This window comes from Oncorhynchus clarkii, chromosome 18 (genome assembly GCF_045791955.1).
Source record: "Oncorhynchus clarkii lewisi isolate Uvic-CL-2024 chromosome 18, UVic_Ocla_1.0, whole genome shotgun sequence".
Lineage (NCBI taxonomy): Eukaryota > Metazoa > Chordata > Actinopteri > Salmoniformes > Salmonidae > Oncorhynchus > Oncorhynchus clarkii.
The window spans coordinates 48,775,036-48,792,490 of NC_092164.1; the positions used below are offsets into that span (position 1 = coordinate 48,775,036).

Here is a 17,455-nt window from a genome sequence, read left to right on the forward strand (position 1 = left end):
CTGTAGCAACCCTTCCTCACTCAATCCCTCTGCCAAGGCCTGCTCTCCTTGTGTCTCTGTGGACCCTGGGCTGAGAGAAGGCTGCAGCAATGAGGGATTGGGGCACTTACAGTTCTCCACGCTGTGCTGATTCCATCTCTCTGAGTCTCAACCTCGATGTGAGACAGCTGCCTGTCTGTCTGTCTTTCTACTGGGCCCAACACAGGGTACTTCCCCTCCAGTCCTGGATTCAAATACCATTGGAAATGTTTGAAATACTTCAGCGTTTGCTGTAGCCTTCCTAGAGTGCCAGATGGGCAGGGTTTGCACTTTTGGAACTATTCTATTGGTCCAATAAGCCAGGCAAGCTCAATTAAACCCATCTCTATTGAATCCAGGTCTGGGCCCAGCATGGAGAGTGTCTCTCTGACTATTTTCTGTTGCTGCTGCCTATCCGTCTAGTGCCAGACACATTGGAGGCTTTTGTTAACCAGAGTGTACACAAAAGCCTCTATTCTCCCTCTCTATCTGGCACTGTGTGTGAGGGAGAAAGAGAGAAGAGAGAGCAGTGAATTGGTGCAGGAACAGGAGAGGCCACAGAATCGGGGCTTAGCTGAAATAAACAGATCAACTTTGTCTCGAAGAGAAGGAGAGAAAGAAAGAGAGGGAGAGAAAGACCACCGCCCACTCTCCTCTTCTCACCAACTCTACTGGCCTGTTAACGGTCAGCAGCCGACGAGGGGGCACTTCCCCCGTGATAAATCAGAGATGGCAGAGGGCGTTGACGCACAAACGGACCGCTGCCCGCCATCGACATGGCCGCCGACACACCTTTACAACAATTAATTAGCTGTCTAACTCTCATTTATCACTATGGCAATAAGGTGAAAAAGTCAAGAGTTTATTAAAGCTCCGCTGTAATGCTGAGGGCCACAGGGGCTGGGAGTTCGGGATACTTCACATTCACACATATCATGAGAGCAGCAACATTCTTACTCCATACAGTATATCACAGTTACTGAATGAACTTCTACCAAATGTGGTAATACCACAACATGTTAGAAATAATTACATATAGAAATAAACATATAATACTAATCACATATAGGCATGTGTGTAAACAAATAGTAGCATAAAGGCATGTATTGTAAACAAATATGTAAACAATTAATGTGTCTAGCAAGGAGTCCTTTAAGGTTCCTACACAAAAGTGAGCTTAACTCAATTTCTTCACAATACAGTAATAACAAAAGGCGTATTGCGATATAAAATCAAGAATGAATGCACAAATAAAAGACACAAAAAAGCATGGACTTCAATCAATCAATAAATACTGTACACACCGATCACACAACACAGCTACCAGGTGTTCATTCACACACTCTAAACAGATGGAACACACCACGTATTGCCATGTTAAAAGTACATTTACTGTAGGCTACAGTCAGATACACAGTTGGCCATAGCCTAACCCTTGGTCTGATGGTTATATATATGCAGAGCCAGAGCTAAGGTTAGTAGAGGTAGGGTTAGCTGGTTAGCTGTAGTAGGGTAGGGTTAGCTGGAGTAGGGTTAGCTGGTTAGCTGTAGTAGGGTAGGGTTAGCTGTAGTAGGGTAAGGTTAGCTGTAGTAGGGTAGGGTTATCTGGAGTAGGGTAGGGTTAGCTGTAGTAGGGTAGGGTTAGCTGTAGTAGGGTAGGGTTAGCTGTAGTAGGGTAGGGTCAGCTGTAGTAGGGTAGGGTTAGCTGTAGTAGGGTAGGGTTAGCTGTAGTAGGGTAGGGTCAGCTGTAGTAGGGTAGGGTTAGCTGTAGTAGGGTAGGGTTAGCTGTAGTAGGGTAAGGTTAGCTGGAGTAGGGTTAGCTGGTTAGCTGTAGTAGGGTAGGGTTAGCTGTAGTAGGGTAAGGTTAGCTGGAGTAGGGTTAGCTGGTTAGCTGTAGTAGGGTAGGGTTAGCTGTAGTAGGGTAGGGTTAGCTGGAGTAGGGTAGGGTTAGCTGGAGTAGGGTAGGGTTAGCTGGAGTAGGGTAGGGTTAGCTGGAGTAGGGTAGCTGGTTAGCTGGAGTAGGGGTAGCTGGTTAGCTGGAGTAAGGTAGGGTTAGCTGTAGTAGGGTAGGATTAGCTGGAGTATCTAGTTAGCTGGAGTAGGGGTAGCTGGTTAGCTGTAGTAGGGTAGGGTTAGTTGGAGTAGGGTTAGCTGTAGTAGGGTTTGCTTTAGTAGGGTTAGCTGTAGCAGGGTAGGGTTGGTTAGTTGGAGTAGGGTTAGCTGTAGTAGGGTTTGCTTTAGTAGGGTTAACTGGAATAGGGTTAGCTGGAGTAAGGTTAGCTGGTTAGCTGTAGTAGGGTAGGGTTAGTTGGAGTAGGGTTGGCTGTAGTAGGGTTGGCTTTAGTAGGGTTAACTGGAATATAATTAGCTGAAAGTAGGGTTAACTGCAGTAGGGTTAGTTGCATTAGGGTTAGCTGGAGTAGGGTTATCTGTAGTAGGGTTAGCTGGTTAGCTGTAGTAGGGTTAGCTAGAGGCTGTCCTCTAATTTTTGTTGAGGAGGAGACGGAAGAGGATGAGAAGGATTAGGGATGAGGAGGGCTCGTGGGGGTGACATGACGTGGTGAGTGACCAGGTCATCCTGTACAGGCATCTCTAATCTTCACAGGAAAACTACCAAACCACCATATTTATTTCCTCAGCAGATTTTCCAGTGGACCTAAGCATTATGTGAGGTTTGGCAGCTCCCAGAGCCATGGATATAGGGTCCCCAGACAGATGGGCAGAAGAGAGGAGTAGTGACATAGAGGGTCCTGGGATGGGGGAGATGAGCGGAGGAGTGACATGTGAGGGCAAACTGTGACACTTCTGTCAAGGACCCTGACAGACAGACCACATGGCAGCTGCTCAGTTGACAGCACTCACTATGGGGCACTGGGGAGGCGCGTGCACACACACACTTCCAATAGAACTCAGAGTTAAACTGTCACTTTAAAAATATTAAAGAGAGGAAGGAAGGGATACTAAAAACCTACTGTACACACACATTCACATTAGAAGTTACAATAACCATTACTACGAATGTTGCTATTTTCAATATGTTAAACCTTATCTAAGCAGCTACTTACAGTACTTCTCAAACACCAGAAAGGAAAATCATTCTACTAAAAATCACTACTTTTCCTCTACTCTAGAAAGTTCTACTTGACGACAACACAACACTAGAAGAAGATGATGACAGCTTAAGTTCAAGTGCATCTCCAATTAAAGGCCTTTACTGAGGAAAACACTATGTGATTGGACCACAAATGACTCGAGTCAATACAACTGATTGGATGTGGTGATAAGATGCTTAGGGAGGTCAAAGGAGTGAAGTGCCAACATAGAATGGATGAGAGAGGGAAGGGGGCTGAGGAGAGAGTGAAGAGACAGGGGTAGAGAAACAGAAAAGGGAACAAGGGAGACAAAAAAGGGGAAGAGAAGAAGCACCATTGTTAGAGGAATAGAGAGGAGCAGACAGACAGGTAACCAATGAGATGCTACTAGTAATATTGTTCAGTTTCAGAATCACTCCTTACTCTAGATAGACCTTAGTCCTTAGAGATGGACTCTTAGAGTTGGCAGTGACGATCATAAAGGGCCTGTTGTTTCTTCCAAGAATGACCAGTTCAGTAATACTGAACCTTCCAAAACTTAATTTGCTAATTTCAACAAGTATTTTAGAATTCATCAAAGTTCATTTCCATTTCTGCCTCTCTCCCTCAATTTTAATTGGACGGCCAGTAGAAGGTCCAATTTGGGTCACGAAGAAGACCGTGGTTGGAAGGTCAAAGATGGCCATCTGATCCCACACCGCCGCTGTCATTCTTCCACGTAATTAAGTCCCTCTCTGCCTCTAAGCCAAAGGTCTGCTTCTCTCTCTCATCTGTCCAGCTGTGTCAAGGTGTGGGGAGGTGAGGAGAGGTGTCTGCCCCGGCTCTCACAACCTGTGCAATGCAAAGATAGAAAGAGTCAGGGCAGGCAGCACACCTCACAGCCCCCGACCTCCTTAACCTATAAAACACTGACAGAACCACACATTATTAGCTCAACCTTACATACACTAATAATACCAAATACAGCTCACATAAAGAACCCTACGTTAAGTGGATAAATTAAGTAAATTCTAACAAATTATTAAGTGAATAAAGCATACAGTTTCTGTTGAAATGAGCTAATGACAGTGCCAGTTTGTAAGCCAAATATAACGCAATTAAGGGTGGTCTACCTCATAAATAAATACACTCTGATGAATCAGTCAGTCTACAGTGTGTAAATGCTGACTGCTGTAATTCACACACTACTGAGGGATCTAGTAGAGTTATGGTCCTGTTGAAGCAGCGGGAGACCGCTGAATCTCATAGGAGATCAGGGCAGATCAGACTGTTCACTACATCTTGATGAAGTGTGTAAATGTAGGTGGTTGTTCAATACAGGTGTTCTACAGAGCTGCTGGCCTCAGCCCCCCTCACCAGCCCCCCTGCACGTGGCCTTCTGCCTACGCAAGGCAACCAAGGCCTACTAATGAAGACTGAACATAAAATCATCAGGAGGATATGGTTCCACACACACACGCACACACACACACCCTTCCAACCTCCCATTCCATGGCGACACCCACATTATCCCACACACCACCCTTTTCACATACAGTACCAGTCAAAAGTTGACACACCTACTCATTCAAGAGTTTTTCTTTATTTTTACTATTTTCTACATTGTAGAATAAAAGTCCAGACATCAACACTAGGGAATCATGTAGTAACAAAAAAAGTGTTAAACAAATCCAAATATATTTTAGATTCTTCAAAGTAGCCACCTTGATGACAGCTTTCCACACTCTTGGCATTCTCTCAACCAGCTTCATGAGGAATATTTTCCAACAGTCTTGAAGGAGTTCCCACATATGCTGAGCACTTGTTGGCTGCTTTTTCACTCTGCGGTCCAATTCATCCCAAACCATCTCATTTGGGTTGAGGTCGGGTGATTGAGGAAGCCAGGTCATCTGATGCATGACTCCATTACTCTCCTTCATGGTCAAATAGCCCTTACAGAGCCTGGAGGTGTGTTTTGGGTCACTGTCCTGATGAAAAACAAATGATAGTCCCACAAACCAGATGGGATGGCTTATCGCTGCAGAATGCTGTGGTAGCCATGATGGTTAAGTGTGCCTTGGATTCTAAATAAATCCTAGACAGTGTCACCAGCAAAGCACCCCCACACAGTCACACCTCATCCTCCATGCTTCACAGTGGGAACCACACAGTGGGAACCACACAACCACACATTCACCTACTCTACATCTCACAAAGACACAGCCTCATCAGACCAAAGGACAGATTTCCACTGGTCTACTGTTCTTTGCTCATGTTTCTTGTCCCAAATAAGTCTCCTCTTCTTATTGGTGTCCTTCGGTAGTGGTTTCTTTGTAGCAATTCAACCATGAAGGCCTGATTCACACAGTCTCCTCTGAACAGTTGATGTTGAGATGTGTCTGTTACTTGAACTCTGTGAAGCATTTATTTGGGCTGCAATCTGAGGTGCAGTTAACTCTAATGAACTTATCTTCTGCAGCAGAGGTAACTCTGGGTCTTCCTTTCCTGTGGTGGTCCTCATGAGAGCCAGTTTCATCATAGTACTTGAGATGGTTTTTGCGACTGCACTTGAAGAAACTTTCTTGAAATGTTACGTATTGACTGACCTTCATGATGATGGACTGTCGTTTCTCTTTGCTTATTTGAGCTGTTCTTCCCATAATATGGACTTGGTCTTTTACCAAATAGGGCTATCTTCTGTATACCACACCTACCTTGTCACAACACAACTGATTGACTCAAACGCATTAAGAAGGAAAGACATTCCACAAGTGAACTTTTAACAAGGCACACCTGTTAATTGAAATGCATTCCATGTGACTACCTCATGAAACTGGTTGAGAGAACGCCAAGAGTGTGCAAAGCTGTCATCAAGGCAAAGGGTGGCTACTTTGAAAATCTCAGAAATTAAATATATTTTGATTTATTTAACACTTTTTTTGGTTACTACATGATTCCATATGTGTTATTTCATAGTTTTGATGTCTTCACTATTACACAATGTAGAAAATAGTAAAAATAAAGAAAAAACCTTGAATGAGTAGGTGTGTCCAAACGTTTGACTGGTACACACAAACACACGCAGTGGCCCACCTGACGAGGTTCTCGTTGTCCCCAGGTCCTTTGCAGGATGTACAGTCGGTCCTGGTGTCGTCTGCTTTAGGTGTCTTCTTCTGCATCGCAGACTGGCGCTGATGCCGCTCCCGTAGAGCCGGTTCCTATGGAAACACACAGGCTGATTAGACCCGACACTGTCGTGTGTGTGTGTGTGTGGTAATGGCTGGGAAGAAAGAGTACTATGCAGGCTAATAGAGTGAATAGAGTAGTCCCGTAAGTAACACAGGGGATGTGTATGTATTAGTTCTGAGTATGTTTAGTAACACATTTAGACCAATTACATACCTGCACCTCAAACTTTTCTTCTTCACAGACGGACACCCTTTTCCTCTTCTGCCCTCTGGTTCTCTGTGGAATACAGAACAGCATGTTAGGTTCATTTCGGACCCTTTTAACGAAGCTAGATTTTTGTGCTAATTGATTGATCTGTGTGAATTGATGAGAGATAATTGACCTGAGCTCTGGTCAGTCTCATGATCCTTGTGAAAGGTTATCAGCTAGCCATGCAAGGCACAAGGTCACAACAAGGTCACAATATTTCTCTACTTTGAGTTGTTGAGTGGTCAGGCAAATCTTTAGTTTTTGGTATTTTGTCTGTGAGAATCTGTCAAAATAATAATTTGACTTAATTAGAGATATGCTCCACAAGCTATTAGCAGCATCAGAAAAATCTAACTTTATTTGTAGCTCTCCTGTTCTCGAAAAGATTCTGGAGCCAGTGGAAGTTTGTTTATGACGCCGTCAGCTCCCTCAGCTGATTAATCAGATTGTCAAACAAAGAAAACCCACTGTGGTCTCTGCCTTTTGCTACAATACAACAGAAAGCATAAACTGTTTCCAAATACATGTTTTGTTTGTCCTGTATTTAATCCTCTACTGCCCAGTGAGGCTGGTGTTTTGTTTTACCTCTGGACATACAAGACAAGAGAGCCACACAGTGCTGTCTGTGGACTAGGTTCTATTCAACTGCACCAGAGAGAGTGAGAAAGAGAGGGGTGGGATAGACAGAGCGATAGAAGGGAGAGAAAGAGCTGTGGCGATATGGCTGCTCCCTCCCTCACTCCCTTTCTCCCTCCACCTCTTCATGGAACCCACTTATCTACAGCCACCATACCCTGATCCTCCTCCGATATACCCCCCCATCCCTGCTTCCCCCCCGCCTCCCTATTCTCCCTCCCAGTCTCAGCTCCCCGAAAAAACACAACAGATATTCATCAGAGAAGAGGTGAGAAAAACACTCTCCAGTCCTCTTCCATTTTATTTCCCCCCAGTCTTTTGTTTTTAGACTGTCAATAACCAACCCCCTCCACACCTGGAAGGAGAAAGCCTGAGGAACACTCATTCTCTGTGGCCACTCACTGCCTGGCAAGAGTCAGAGAATAGCCCAGCGTCTGTCTGGTTGGCTGGCTGGCTGTCGCCATCTTAGATAACACCCCAAAACACCCTGCTATTCCTTAATACAAAAAAAAGTATATAAAAAATAAATAACAAACAACCACAGACGTCTTCTACTCCTTCTGGAGGTTTTCGCTCTCTGTATGTTCTGTCAGAGAGGGATGGAGAAAGGCAGGAGGGATAGAGGGGAGTGGGAGGAGGTGGTGAAGGGAGGATGGAGAGAGGAAGGTGGTGTAGAGGGAGGTGGTGTAGAGTGCTGTGGCGGTGAGTCTGGGTTAATGAGTTTTTCTGTTAGCGCGTCTAAAGCAGAGTGCCCAGAAGTACGCTGGCCTGAGGACCCTGCTGCTGGAAGTACTCAGGGATTAAGCCAGCTTTTTCTGATTTCCTCTCGCCGCGTCCGCTCCAGTCGAGGAGCTTCAATGCTGCATTTATCTTCAAATGCGAGGGCAGCTGCTGAAAGGGCCCTGCTTTGCATTTTTAATGCTTTTACCAGGGCACCCTAGCGCTGGCACCGCTCTAAAGCCCTGTTTCAATTTATCAGGGCTGGCTAATCGACCTCCCGCTGGCCCCTGCATGGGGACGAGTGTTGGAGTGTGTGTATGTGTGTGCGGGGCCACAGGGGTAAGATGGCCCACTGCCACTCTGTGGTGCAGCTCAGCCTCCTCTGGCCCATGTTCAGGACCTTCTGACTGAGTACACTGCCTACTGCAGGGTAGTGCCCTCTTCTAACTCAACATGTGCCCTCAAGGTCACAGAGTGTGGAGGATATCTGTTAGACATCCTACACACCGCCTGACAGCTATACTCCATAACGCATCACTACTTTCAACACTCATTGAATGATTACATCTCAGAACCATCAGTTCCCGGACCCAAACTGTAACAAATTTTCAAGGAAGCTTGGCATTTGCTTCTTCTAGTAGAATCTACTGCCAAGATATCTAATTATTATCTCGAAAAAGAATAATTGCAGACCAAAACCATCCTGCATTTTCAAGGAGGCTTGGTTGTCATTGCGTCTTCTTCTAGAATCTTCTGTGTGACAGTGTGTGTAATGGGGTGGTGATTAAACATGGCCCTGCTGCAACACCCCTCCATGATTACACAGGAACATCCTGTATGAACATATGCCATTAGTCTAGTGAAAATGATGATGAGAATGAAGTTACTACATCTAGTTACTGCTGGGTCCTCTGCTCCGTTAACTTCTCTAATCCTGCATGGTGCTGTGACATGATTCATGGCTGTTAAAGATGCAATGATGTACTTAATTAAAAGATTGATTTAGCTCAGTCGTACAAACTGCCCCCAGTTTTAATTTCCTCACCTGAACAGAGACCTTGATTAGGTATGCTGTGTGTGTGTGTTTGCACACTTTACCTTATATCTTATTTATTTTTAACCTTAGTCTGCATTGCACTGAACTCCGCATTGGATGTGTTGATCTTTCCCTGGCCAATCATAGATTACCTTAATGGAGTCAACCACTATAGAAACCAAACAGTTAAATAAACTCATACTCTGGGCCCTTTGTAAGGTGGTGCCACCCGCTCACCCGTCGCAAGAAGGCAGAAGTGGCTTAGAAGGGAGCGAGGAAGGAAGAGAGGGAGGGAGCTAGTGGAAGGAGGGAGGGCTGAAGTGAAGGAGCCAAGTAGCTGTGGTTCTAGCATTTAGCAGTTAGCATTTCTAATGATACGCGCTCCATCTGCCAAGTGGTGGCAGAGGAGCCAAAGGCAACAGATGGAATTGTTTTCACAATCTGTTTAAATATGTTGTTGATTTTTCTTCCTCCTTTAAAAAAAAACATACAACCCGGCTCCATCATTCGTTCGCTCGTATCAGGAACAACAAGGAGATGTTTGATTCCCCCCTTTTTTAATATTCCAACTTCCTCTTACATGATTGTAGATTGGAAATAGTTCCGTCCATTTGGATCAGTTTCAATCTGATGGCGGACCTGAAACAATGAGCCAGCGGGGTGTTTGGGGATGAACACCAGAGGAAGTGTGTTTTTGGATCCACCAGCTCTAGTTTACTGGCATGTCCACTAGCAATCCTGTTTAGTACAGCAGCGTTACCTATGTGTGCTGAATGGCCAGCCAGTAGCCCGTGAGTCTGGCCTGTTATGATCTATATCTGTTGGGCTCTATTAGTCTGGCCTGGGCTATCTGTTGGGCTCTATTAGTCTGGCCTGGGCTATCTGTTGGTCTGTTGGTCTGAACTGGTATATCTATCTGTTAGTCTGGCCTGGCCTATCTATCTGTTGGGCTCTGTTAGTCTGACCTGGGCTATCTATCTGTTTGGCTCTGTTAGTCTGGCCTGGGCTATCTGTTTGGCTCTGTTAGTCTGGCCTGGGCTATCTGTTTGGCTCTGTTAGTCTGGCCTGGGCTATCTATCTGTTTGGCTCTGTTAGTCTGGCCTAGGCTATCTATCGGTTTGGTTCGGTTAGTCTGGCCTGGGCTATCTATCTGTTTGGCTCTGTTAGTCTGGCCTGGGCTATCTATCTGTTTGGCTCTGTTAGTCTGGCCTGGGCTATCTATCTGTTTGGCTCTGTTAGTCTGGCCTGGGCTATCTATCTGTTTGGCTCTGTTAGTCTGGCCTGGGCTATCTATCTGTTTGGCTCTGTTAGTCTGGCCTGGGCTATCTATCAGTTTGGTTCGGTTAGTCTGGCCTGGGCTATCTATCTGTTTGGCTCTGTTAGTCTGGCCTGGGCTATCTATCTGTTTGGCTCTGTTAGTCTGGCCTGGGCTATCTATCTGTTTGGCTCTGTTAGTCTGGCCTGGGCTATCTATCTGTTTGGCTCTGTTAGTCTGGCCTGGGCTATCTATCTGTTTGGCTCTGTTAGTCTGGCCTGGGCTATCTATCTGTTTGGCTATGTTAGTCTGGCCTGGGCTATCTATCTGTTTGGCTATGTTAGTCTGGCCTGGGCTATCTATCTGTTTGGCTATGTTAGTCTGGCCTGGGCTATCTATCTGTTTGGCTCTGTTAGTCTGGCCTGGTATATCTGTTGGGCTCTGTTAATCTGGCCTGATATACACATCCTATGATGGAGTACATTTAACCCCAGGTATAGGTTAACAGATTACTGTCTGTTTCTCCAAATCAGGATTATATAGTAGATGGCTACCCCAGAAATATCAACCCAATCAACCCCTAAACTAGCAAAGTGGAGGCATTTAAAACCCAGGATGAATGCCTTTTATCTACTTCCCGAGTCAGATGACCTTCTGGATACAATGTGTATGTCTCTGTGTCCAGTATGAAGGAAGTTAGAGGTCATTTCACAAACAAATGCTAACTAGCATTAGCACAATGACTGAAAGTCTATGGGTATCTACTAGCATGCTTTTAGCAATTATACGGGCTTGTGTAAACAAAATAATATTTTTCTATAATAATACAGTGCCTTCAGAAAGTATTCACACCCCTTGACTTTGTCCACATTTTGTTGTGTTACAGCCCAATTTTGTGTCACTAATCTACACACAACACCCCATAATGTCAAAGTGGAATTATGTTTTTATAAATTTTTACAAATTCATAAAAAAAAGTAAAGCTGAAATGTCTTAAGTAAATAAATATTCAAACCCTTTGTTATGACAAGCCTAATGAACTTCAGGAGTAAAAATGTGCTTAACAAGTCACATAATAAGTTGCATGGGGTATTTGTGGGCAATAACAGTGTTTAACATGATTACTTAATGACTACCCCATCTCTGTACCACGCAAATACAAATGTAAGGTCCTTCTGTCGAGCAGGGAATTTCAAGCACAGATTCAATGACAAAGACCAGGGAGGTTTTACATGCCTCACAAGGAACATGGGTAAAAAAGAAACTCGAATAAAAAAGCAGACATTGAATACCTGGTTCAGTCTGCTTTCCAATAGACACTGGGAGACAAATCCACCATTCAGCAGGACAATAACCTAAAACGCAAGGCCAAATATACACTGGAGTTACTTACCAAGACGACATTGAATGTTTCCTAGTGGCTTAGTTACAGTTTTGACTTAAATTGGCTTGAAAATCTATGGCAAGACTAGAAAATGTCTAGCAATAAATCAACAACCAACTTGACAGAGCTTGAAGAATTAAAAAAAATATTCTACCATCTAGGTTTGCACAGCTCTTAGAGACACACCCAGAAAGACTCACAGCTGTAATCGCTGCCAAAGATGATTCTAACACGTATTGACTCAGGGGGTTGAATACAAATCTAATCAAACTATATTAGTGTTTTATTTTCCATTAATAAAAAATAAAACAGTATTTGACAGAGTATTTTCTCTCGATAGTTGACAAAAAAATGACAATTAAATCTATTTTAATTACACTTTGTAACAACAAAATGTGTAAAAAGTGAAGGGGTGTGAATACTTCCTGAAGGCACTGTAAATAATAATATATATATTTTTAAAGTGTGTGTTATTACACACCGTGCCCCTCACATCTCGTTTCTTGGGCTCTGGGGACATCTCCTGAGGGATGAATTTGATTGGTCCTTTAATCTGTCTCCGAGACCTTTTGGTGCCGTCGGGCAGGGTCTCCATGGCAATGTCGGCATCATCGCTACTGGCCTGGTCACACTCTGAACATTGCCTGAGGAGATGGAGGGAGGTAGAGAGATAGGAGGGAGGGAGAGATAAAAAGAAAGGGAGAGAGAGAGTAAGAAATAGATGTTTCAGGGCCCAGAAACTGTTCTCTCCTATGCAGGTGTATTGATTTTACTATCTGTGAACATCTTATGCATGGAAAATAGGTTTGGGAAGCCTTTCTCTCTGATTACTATCCATGTCTGAACAACAGGACCTATATGCTGCTAATTATTTGGGGGAGAAAAACAAAACACTGACACTAAGACTTTGTTCTGTAATGTCTGTGTTGAAATTTATAAAAAATAATATGATTTGTTCGAAAAATACAGGTTTCCCAAAGCACTGAAATCTGAGCCTCGAGGTCCGACACTGGATTTGAGGAAAGGGGTTTCTGCTGACCCAGGCAAAGCGTAAGACTGTGACATGGGTTTCTATCAGTATTATAAGTTAGACAAAGTTAATAACAGTCTTAAAAGGTTCATATCAGTATTATAAGTGAAGACAAAGTGAACTTGTGGATCCTGTATGTGTTTCTGATTCTGACTGAGAAACCCTGTCTGCACCTTCCTTTCTGCCTCTGTGAGATTCCTGCCGTGCAGATCCTGATAATAAGGTAGGCTATGACTTGGCCTCAGCTCCACACAATTTCATCCATCCAAATGCTTTCTAATTTCCGCCCGCTGGAGCAGAACGCCACCACCCTCTCTTTTTCATGGTTAAATGAATTACTCCCAATCACAGACACGAGGAACGTGCAGGTTGAGGTGCCACAGAAACAAACAATACACACACGTCTAAGACGTGCGCACGCGCACACACACACACACACACACACACACACACACACGTATATGCAAACGCATGTACACACACTACAATCCCCCATCCTCCTTCACTTCGGAAGTAAAAAGATTAGACTAGCTGCTCTATGGAGATAACTCACTGTGGAAGTATCTCACTAAGCGACAGAGATGGAATACTATTGAAACTATTGAGACAGATACACAAAAGAGCTCCTCTATCTATCTATCCAGATAAGGACATCTAGCTCTGTGTGAAGTGGGACATTTCCACCATCTCTGCATTCTCTATCTGATAAATCTACTGCCACTGAGTAAGCTGAAATGTCACACTAAATATAAATAAATAAATGGTGGACATTAATGCATCTCCTACTACAAGTTATTATAAAACGGGTTGTTTGGATCCTGATTGGTTGATATACGAGAGTTACCATGACGTGTTAATCTCATCAATCCACTGTCCCGCAGTCCAGGCAGGAAATTCATCAACTTCATCTCCCTCCCACATTATTTTCCCATGCTACTAATTGGTTTGCAACAGTTGGGAAAACTAATAATTCACCATGGAAACCGTAAACACACAGAATTCCATTAATTCATTAACCAACGCAGAGCGGCCCGTGTCGGCCTATTTGACATATTGAAGTTCTTGTCTCTCATCATCATTGAATCTCTGCTAGCATGCCTGGAGGCATGGGAAATAATGGCTGTGAGTGGCCATCGATGTGAGAGCTCACTCAAGAGTTATTGGCAGCCTCGAACATGGAGAACAGAAAGTGCTTGAGTGCCATTTTAGCTGGCAAAGACGTGAGTGGGGCGTCCCATTCCCCGCCAAAGAAGAGGCAAGCACTGGCTGTCACCAACCAGCGCCAGATCCACGGACAGTCCTTCCATCGAAGTCACTATTAACATCACCAACTAGCTTGGTTAGTTGGGACTCGCCAACCATGATAGTTGTTGCCTACGTAGGACTATTGGATATTTTTTAAATCATTATTTATTGAAGTTCTTGTGTCATCATCATTGAATCTCTGCTAGCTAGCTACAAGCCAATGATTTGTTTAGCGTAGCCACGTCAAATTAATAGAATGATTAGAACTAATGACTGGGTCAAACATGAGAGAAGCTCTAACGACCAGCCCGCTTCGGTAGAAACTTCAGAATGCAAAAACAAATGTATTCGTTAAAATAATGTTTTTAATGAAAACATTTCATTAATATCTGTATAAATATGTTGACAAGTGTTTTATAAAAGCAATAAGGCCCTCTAACCGGGAGATTAGTGTGTGATAACTCCCTCCTAAGGGCTGTTCACAGCTCTTGGCTTCACCTCGGTCCTAAGAACTGCCCTAAATCGGGAATTATCACACAATAATCCCCGGATTCTCATGCCTTATTGCTTAAATGACATGTTTTTATACAACAATGGTAAAACAATGTCATACCAGATTTACAGTGCAGAATGTCATTGCGATGGGTTGTGTGTTTGTGCTATGGACAGCACTTGATCCAACTTTGGCAACTCTTGTACCACCGAGTCCTCTAGCACCCATTCACATGTTCTCTCTCTCTCTTCCCCATCTACCTCCCACTCTCTTTCTTCCCCATCCACTTCCCCCAGTCCCTCTCTTTCTTCCCCATCTACCTCCCTCAGTCTCTCTCTCTCTCCCTCACCAGTAGCTGTTCTTGGTCTTCTTGGGCATGCGTGTCAGCGGAGGCTCCAGACAGCCCAGATGGTAGTAGAGCTTGCAGGTGTCACACAGGAGCAGGAGATGCTGGTCCTGGTTTTTCTTACAGATCCCACAGCTAAATAGGAACACACACACATACAGTACCAGTCAAAAGTGTTTAAAAAATATTTATATTTTTTATATTTTAGATTCTTCAAAGTAACCATCCTTTGCCTTGATGACAGTTTTGCACACTCTTTGCATTCCCTCAACCAGCTTCATGAGGTAATCACCTGGAATGCATTTCAATTAACAGGTGTGCCTTGTTAAAAGTTAATTTGTGGAATTTCTTTCCTTCTTAATGTGTCAATCAGTTGTGTTGTGACAAGGTAGGGGTGGTATACAGAAGATAGCCCTATTTGGTAAAAGACCAAGTCCATATTATGGGAAGAACAGCTCAAATAAGCAAAGAGAAACGACAGTCCTTCATTACCTTAAGACATGAATGTAAGCCAATCTGGAAAGCGCAGTCGCAAAAACCATCAAGCTCTATGATGAAACTGGCTCTCATGAGGACCGCCACAGGAAAGGAAGACCCAGAGTTACCTCTGCTGCAGAGGATAAGTTCATTAGAGTTAACTGCACCTCAGATTGCAGCCCAAATAAATGCTTCACAGAGTTCAAGTAACAGACACATCTCAACATCAACTGTTCAGAGTCTGCATGAATAAGACCTTCATGGTTGAATTGCTGCAAAGAAACCACTACTAAAGGACACCAATAAGAAGAAGATACTTTCTTGGGGCAGGAAACACGAGCAATGGACAGTAGACCAGTGGAAATCTGTCCTTTGGTCTGATGAGTCGAAATTTGAGATTTTTGGTTCCAACCGCCGTGTCTTTTTGAGACGTAGAGTAGGTGAACGGATGATCTCCGCATGTGTGGTTCCCATCGTGAAGTACAGTATGGAGGACGAGGTGTGATGGTGCTTTTCTGGTGACATTGCCTGAGATTTATTTAGAATTCAAGGCACACTTAACCAGCATGGCTACCACAGCATTCTGCAGCGATACGCCATCCCATCTGGTTTTCGCTTAGTGGGACTATCATTTGTTTTTCAACAGGACAATGACCCAACACACCTCCAGGCTGTGTAAGGGCTATTTGACCAAGAAGGCCTCCACAATCATCCGACCTCAACCCAATTGAGATGGTTTGGGATAAGTTGGGCCACAGAGTGAAGGAAAAGCAGCCAACAAGTGCTCAGCATATGTGGGAACTCCTTCAAGACTGTTGGAAAAGCATTCCTCATGAAGCTGTTTGAGAGAATGCCAAGAGTGTGCAAAGCTGTCATCAAGGGTGGCTACTTTGAAGAATGTAAAATCTCTATTTGATTAACACTTTTTTGGTTACTACATGACTCCATATGTGTTTATGTCTTCACTATTATTCTACAATGTAGAAAATAGTAAAAATAAATAAAACCCTTGAGTGAGTATCTGTGTCCAAACTGTCTAGTACAGTACATACAGGAAATACATCAAAATCAACTAAGTGGATAGTTCTCAGATGAGAAGCTAGATATAAAGAGCATATAAAGAAAACAGGAATGATAATACATACTCCTTAGGAATAGTCAAATCAAATCAAATGTTATTTGTCACATACACATGGTTAGCAGATGTTAATGCGAGGGTACGTTCTTTGCTTCACAGAAACATGGCTCATAGTGATGGTTGTAGAGTGTTGGAGTGCCCCAGGGTTGAATACTGGGACCTCTGATTGCCCAGCCACTCAATATGAGACTTTTACTTGTTTGTAATGCCTGTTGTTTGAATGTTTGTGTGTTTGTTTGTTTACCTGTAGAGGACAGCTGGTAGGTTGGAGGACTTCCCAGGAGCTCCTCCCTCCTTCTTGCTGGGCTTCCTCTCTTTAGGGGCTTTCAGGACCGACGGGGAGTTGAGTTTCTGTCACGGAGAGAGACACGTCACACAATCAACTCATAGGAGTAGTGGAGACATCAGAGAGAAGCAGTGAAGGACAGAGAGGTCAATGGTGTCCACAGAGAGGAGGGAGTGGGACGGAGGGATGGGGGAGAGAGAGCGAGAGCGAGAGAGAGAGAGAGAGAGAGAGAGAGAGAGAGAGAGAGAGAGAGAGAGAGAGGGAACCTATTGTTGGTCAGTAGACAGACAGACAGCACGACATATGTCGGATGTGGGTCTATTTCTCCCCAGCATCTCGTTGGCTGCATGGTGGCTACTGTCTGTCGCAGGTTAATTAGAAAACGGATCTGCTAGGGAGCTACTGGGGAACTGGTGGGCCACTAAACAGACAGGCTTCTCACTTGGGCAGTTCTAATCTGAGCACGCTCAGTACGCCGCTGCCCACGGCTCCCAGGGACCTGTCCTATAGGGGGACCTAAGAGAGAGGGGCCAGGGCCACAGGACCCCAGGGTGTGTGTGTGTTTGTCTGGAGTGTGTTATCTACTAATTGTGGACCACAGTCTCCTGGTGCAATAGCTCAGTGAGTAAAAAATCCCTCCACTACTGATAGAGGGAAGTCCCCTGTCAGTTAGAGTTAATATCAAAGAGATGTGTGTGTATGTGTGTGAAGGTATCTGCTAAAATAAGAATTGGAGACAGGGAGTGAGAACCAGCACAGCCTCAGGCCATCTGTCTGGTTCATACTGGGAGTCAGACAGGCTCTGAGGCAGTGGGGGACTGAGCGGCGAGCACACACACACACTAACACAGCCTAAACACACACAGCACACACACAAACGGC

General features: G+C 44.2%; 1 protein-coding gene across 3 annotated transcripts in view; it reads right to left on the reverse strand.

Moving 5' to 3' along the window:
* The window catches only part of LOC139373607 (PHD finger protein 14-like), a 117,843-nt gene that overhangs the window by 69,281 nt on the left and 31,107 nt on the right, over positions 1-17,455 (reverse strand). Inside the window, exons 14-20 of one of the 3 annotated variants that reach the window (XM_071114305.1) lie at positions 16,532-16,638; positions 14,676-14,807; positions 12,040-12,202; positions 11,467-11,529; positions 6,492-6,554; positions 6,183-6,307; positions 3,806-3,941 (exon numbers count right to left, since the gene is read on the reverse strand). In XM_071114305.1, the coding sequence (XP_070970406.1) occupies positions 3,935-3,941; positions 6,183-6,307; positions 6,492-6,554; positions 11,467-11,529; positions 12,040-12,202; positions 14,676-14,807; positions 16,532-16,638 (660 nt within the window). In that variant the 3' untranslated portion in view covers positions 3,806-3,934. Of the gene's footprint in view, positions 1-3,805; positions 3,942-6,182; positions 6,308-6,491; positions 6,555-11,466; positions 11,530-12,039; positions 12,203-14,675; positions 14,808-16,531; positions 16,639-17,455 lie in introns of those variants that run through there. The other 2 variants (XM_071114303.1, XM_071114304.1) reach the window with 2 other exon arrangements.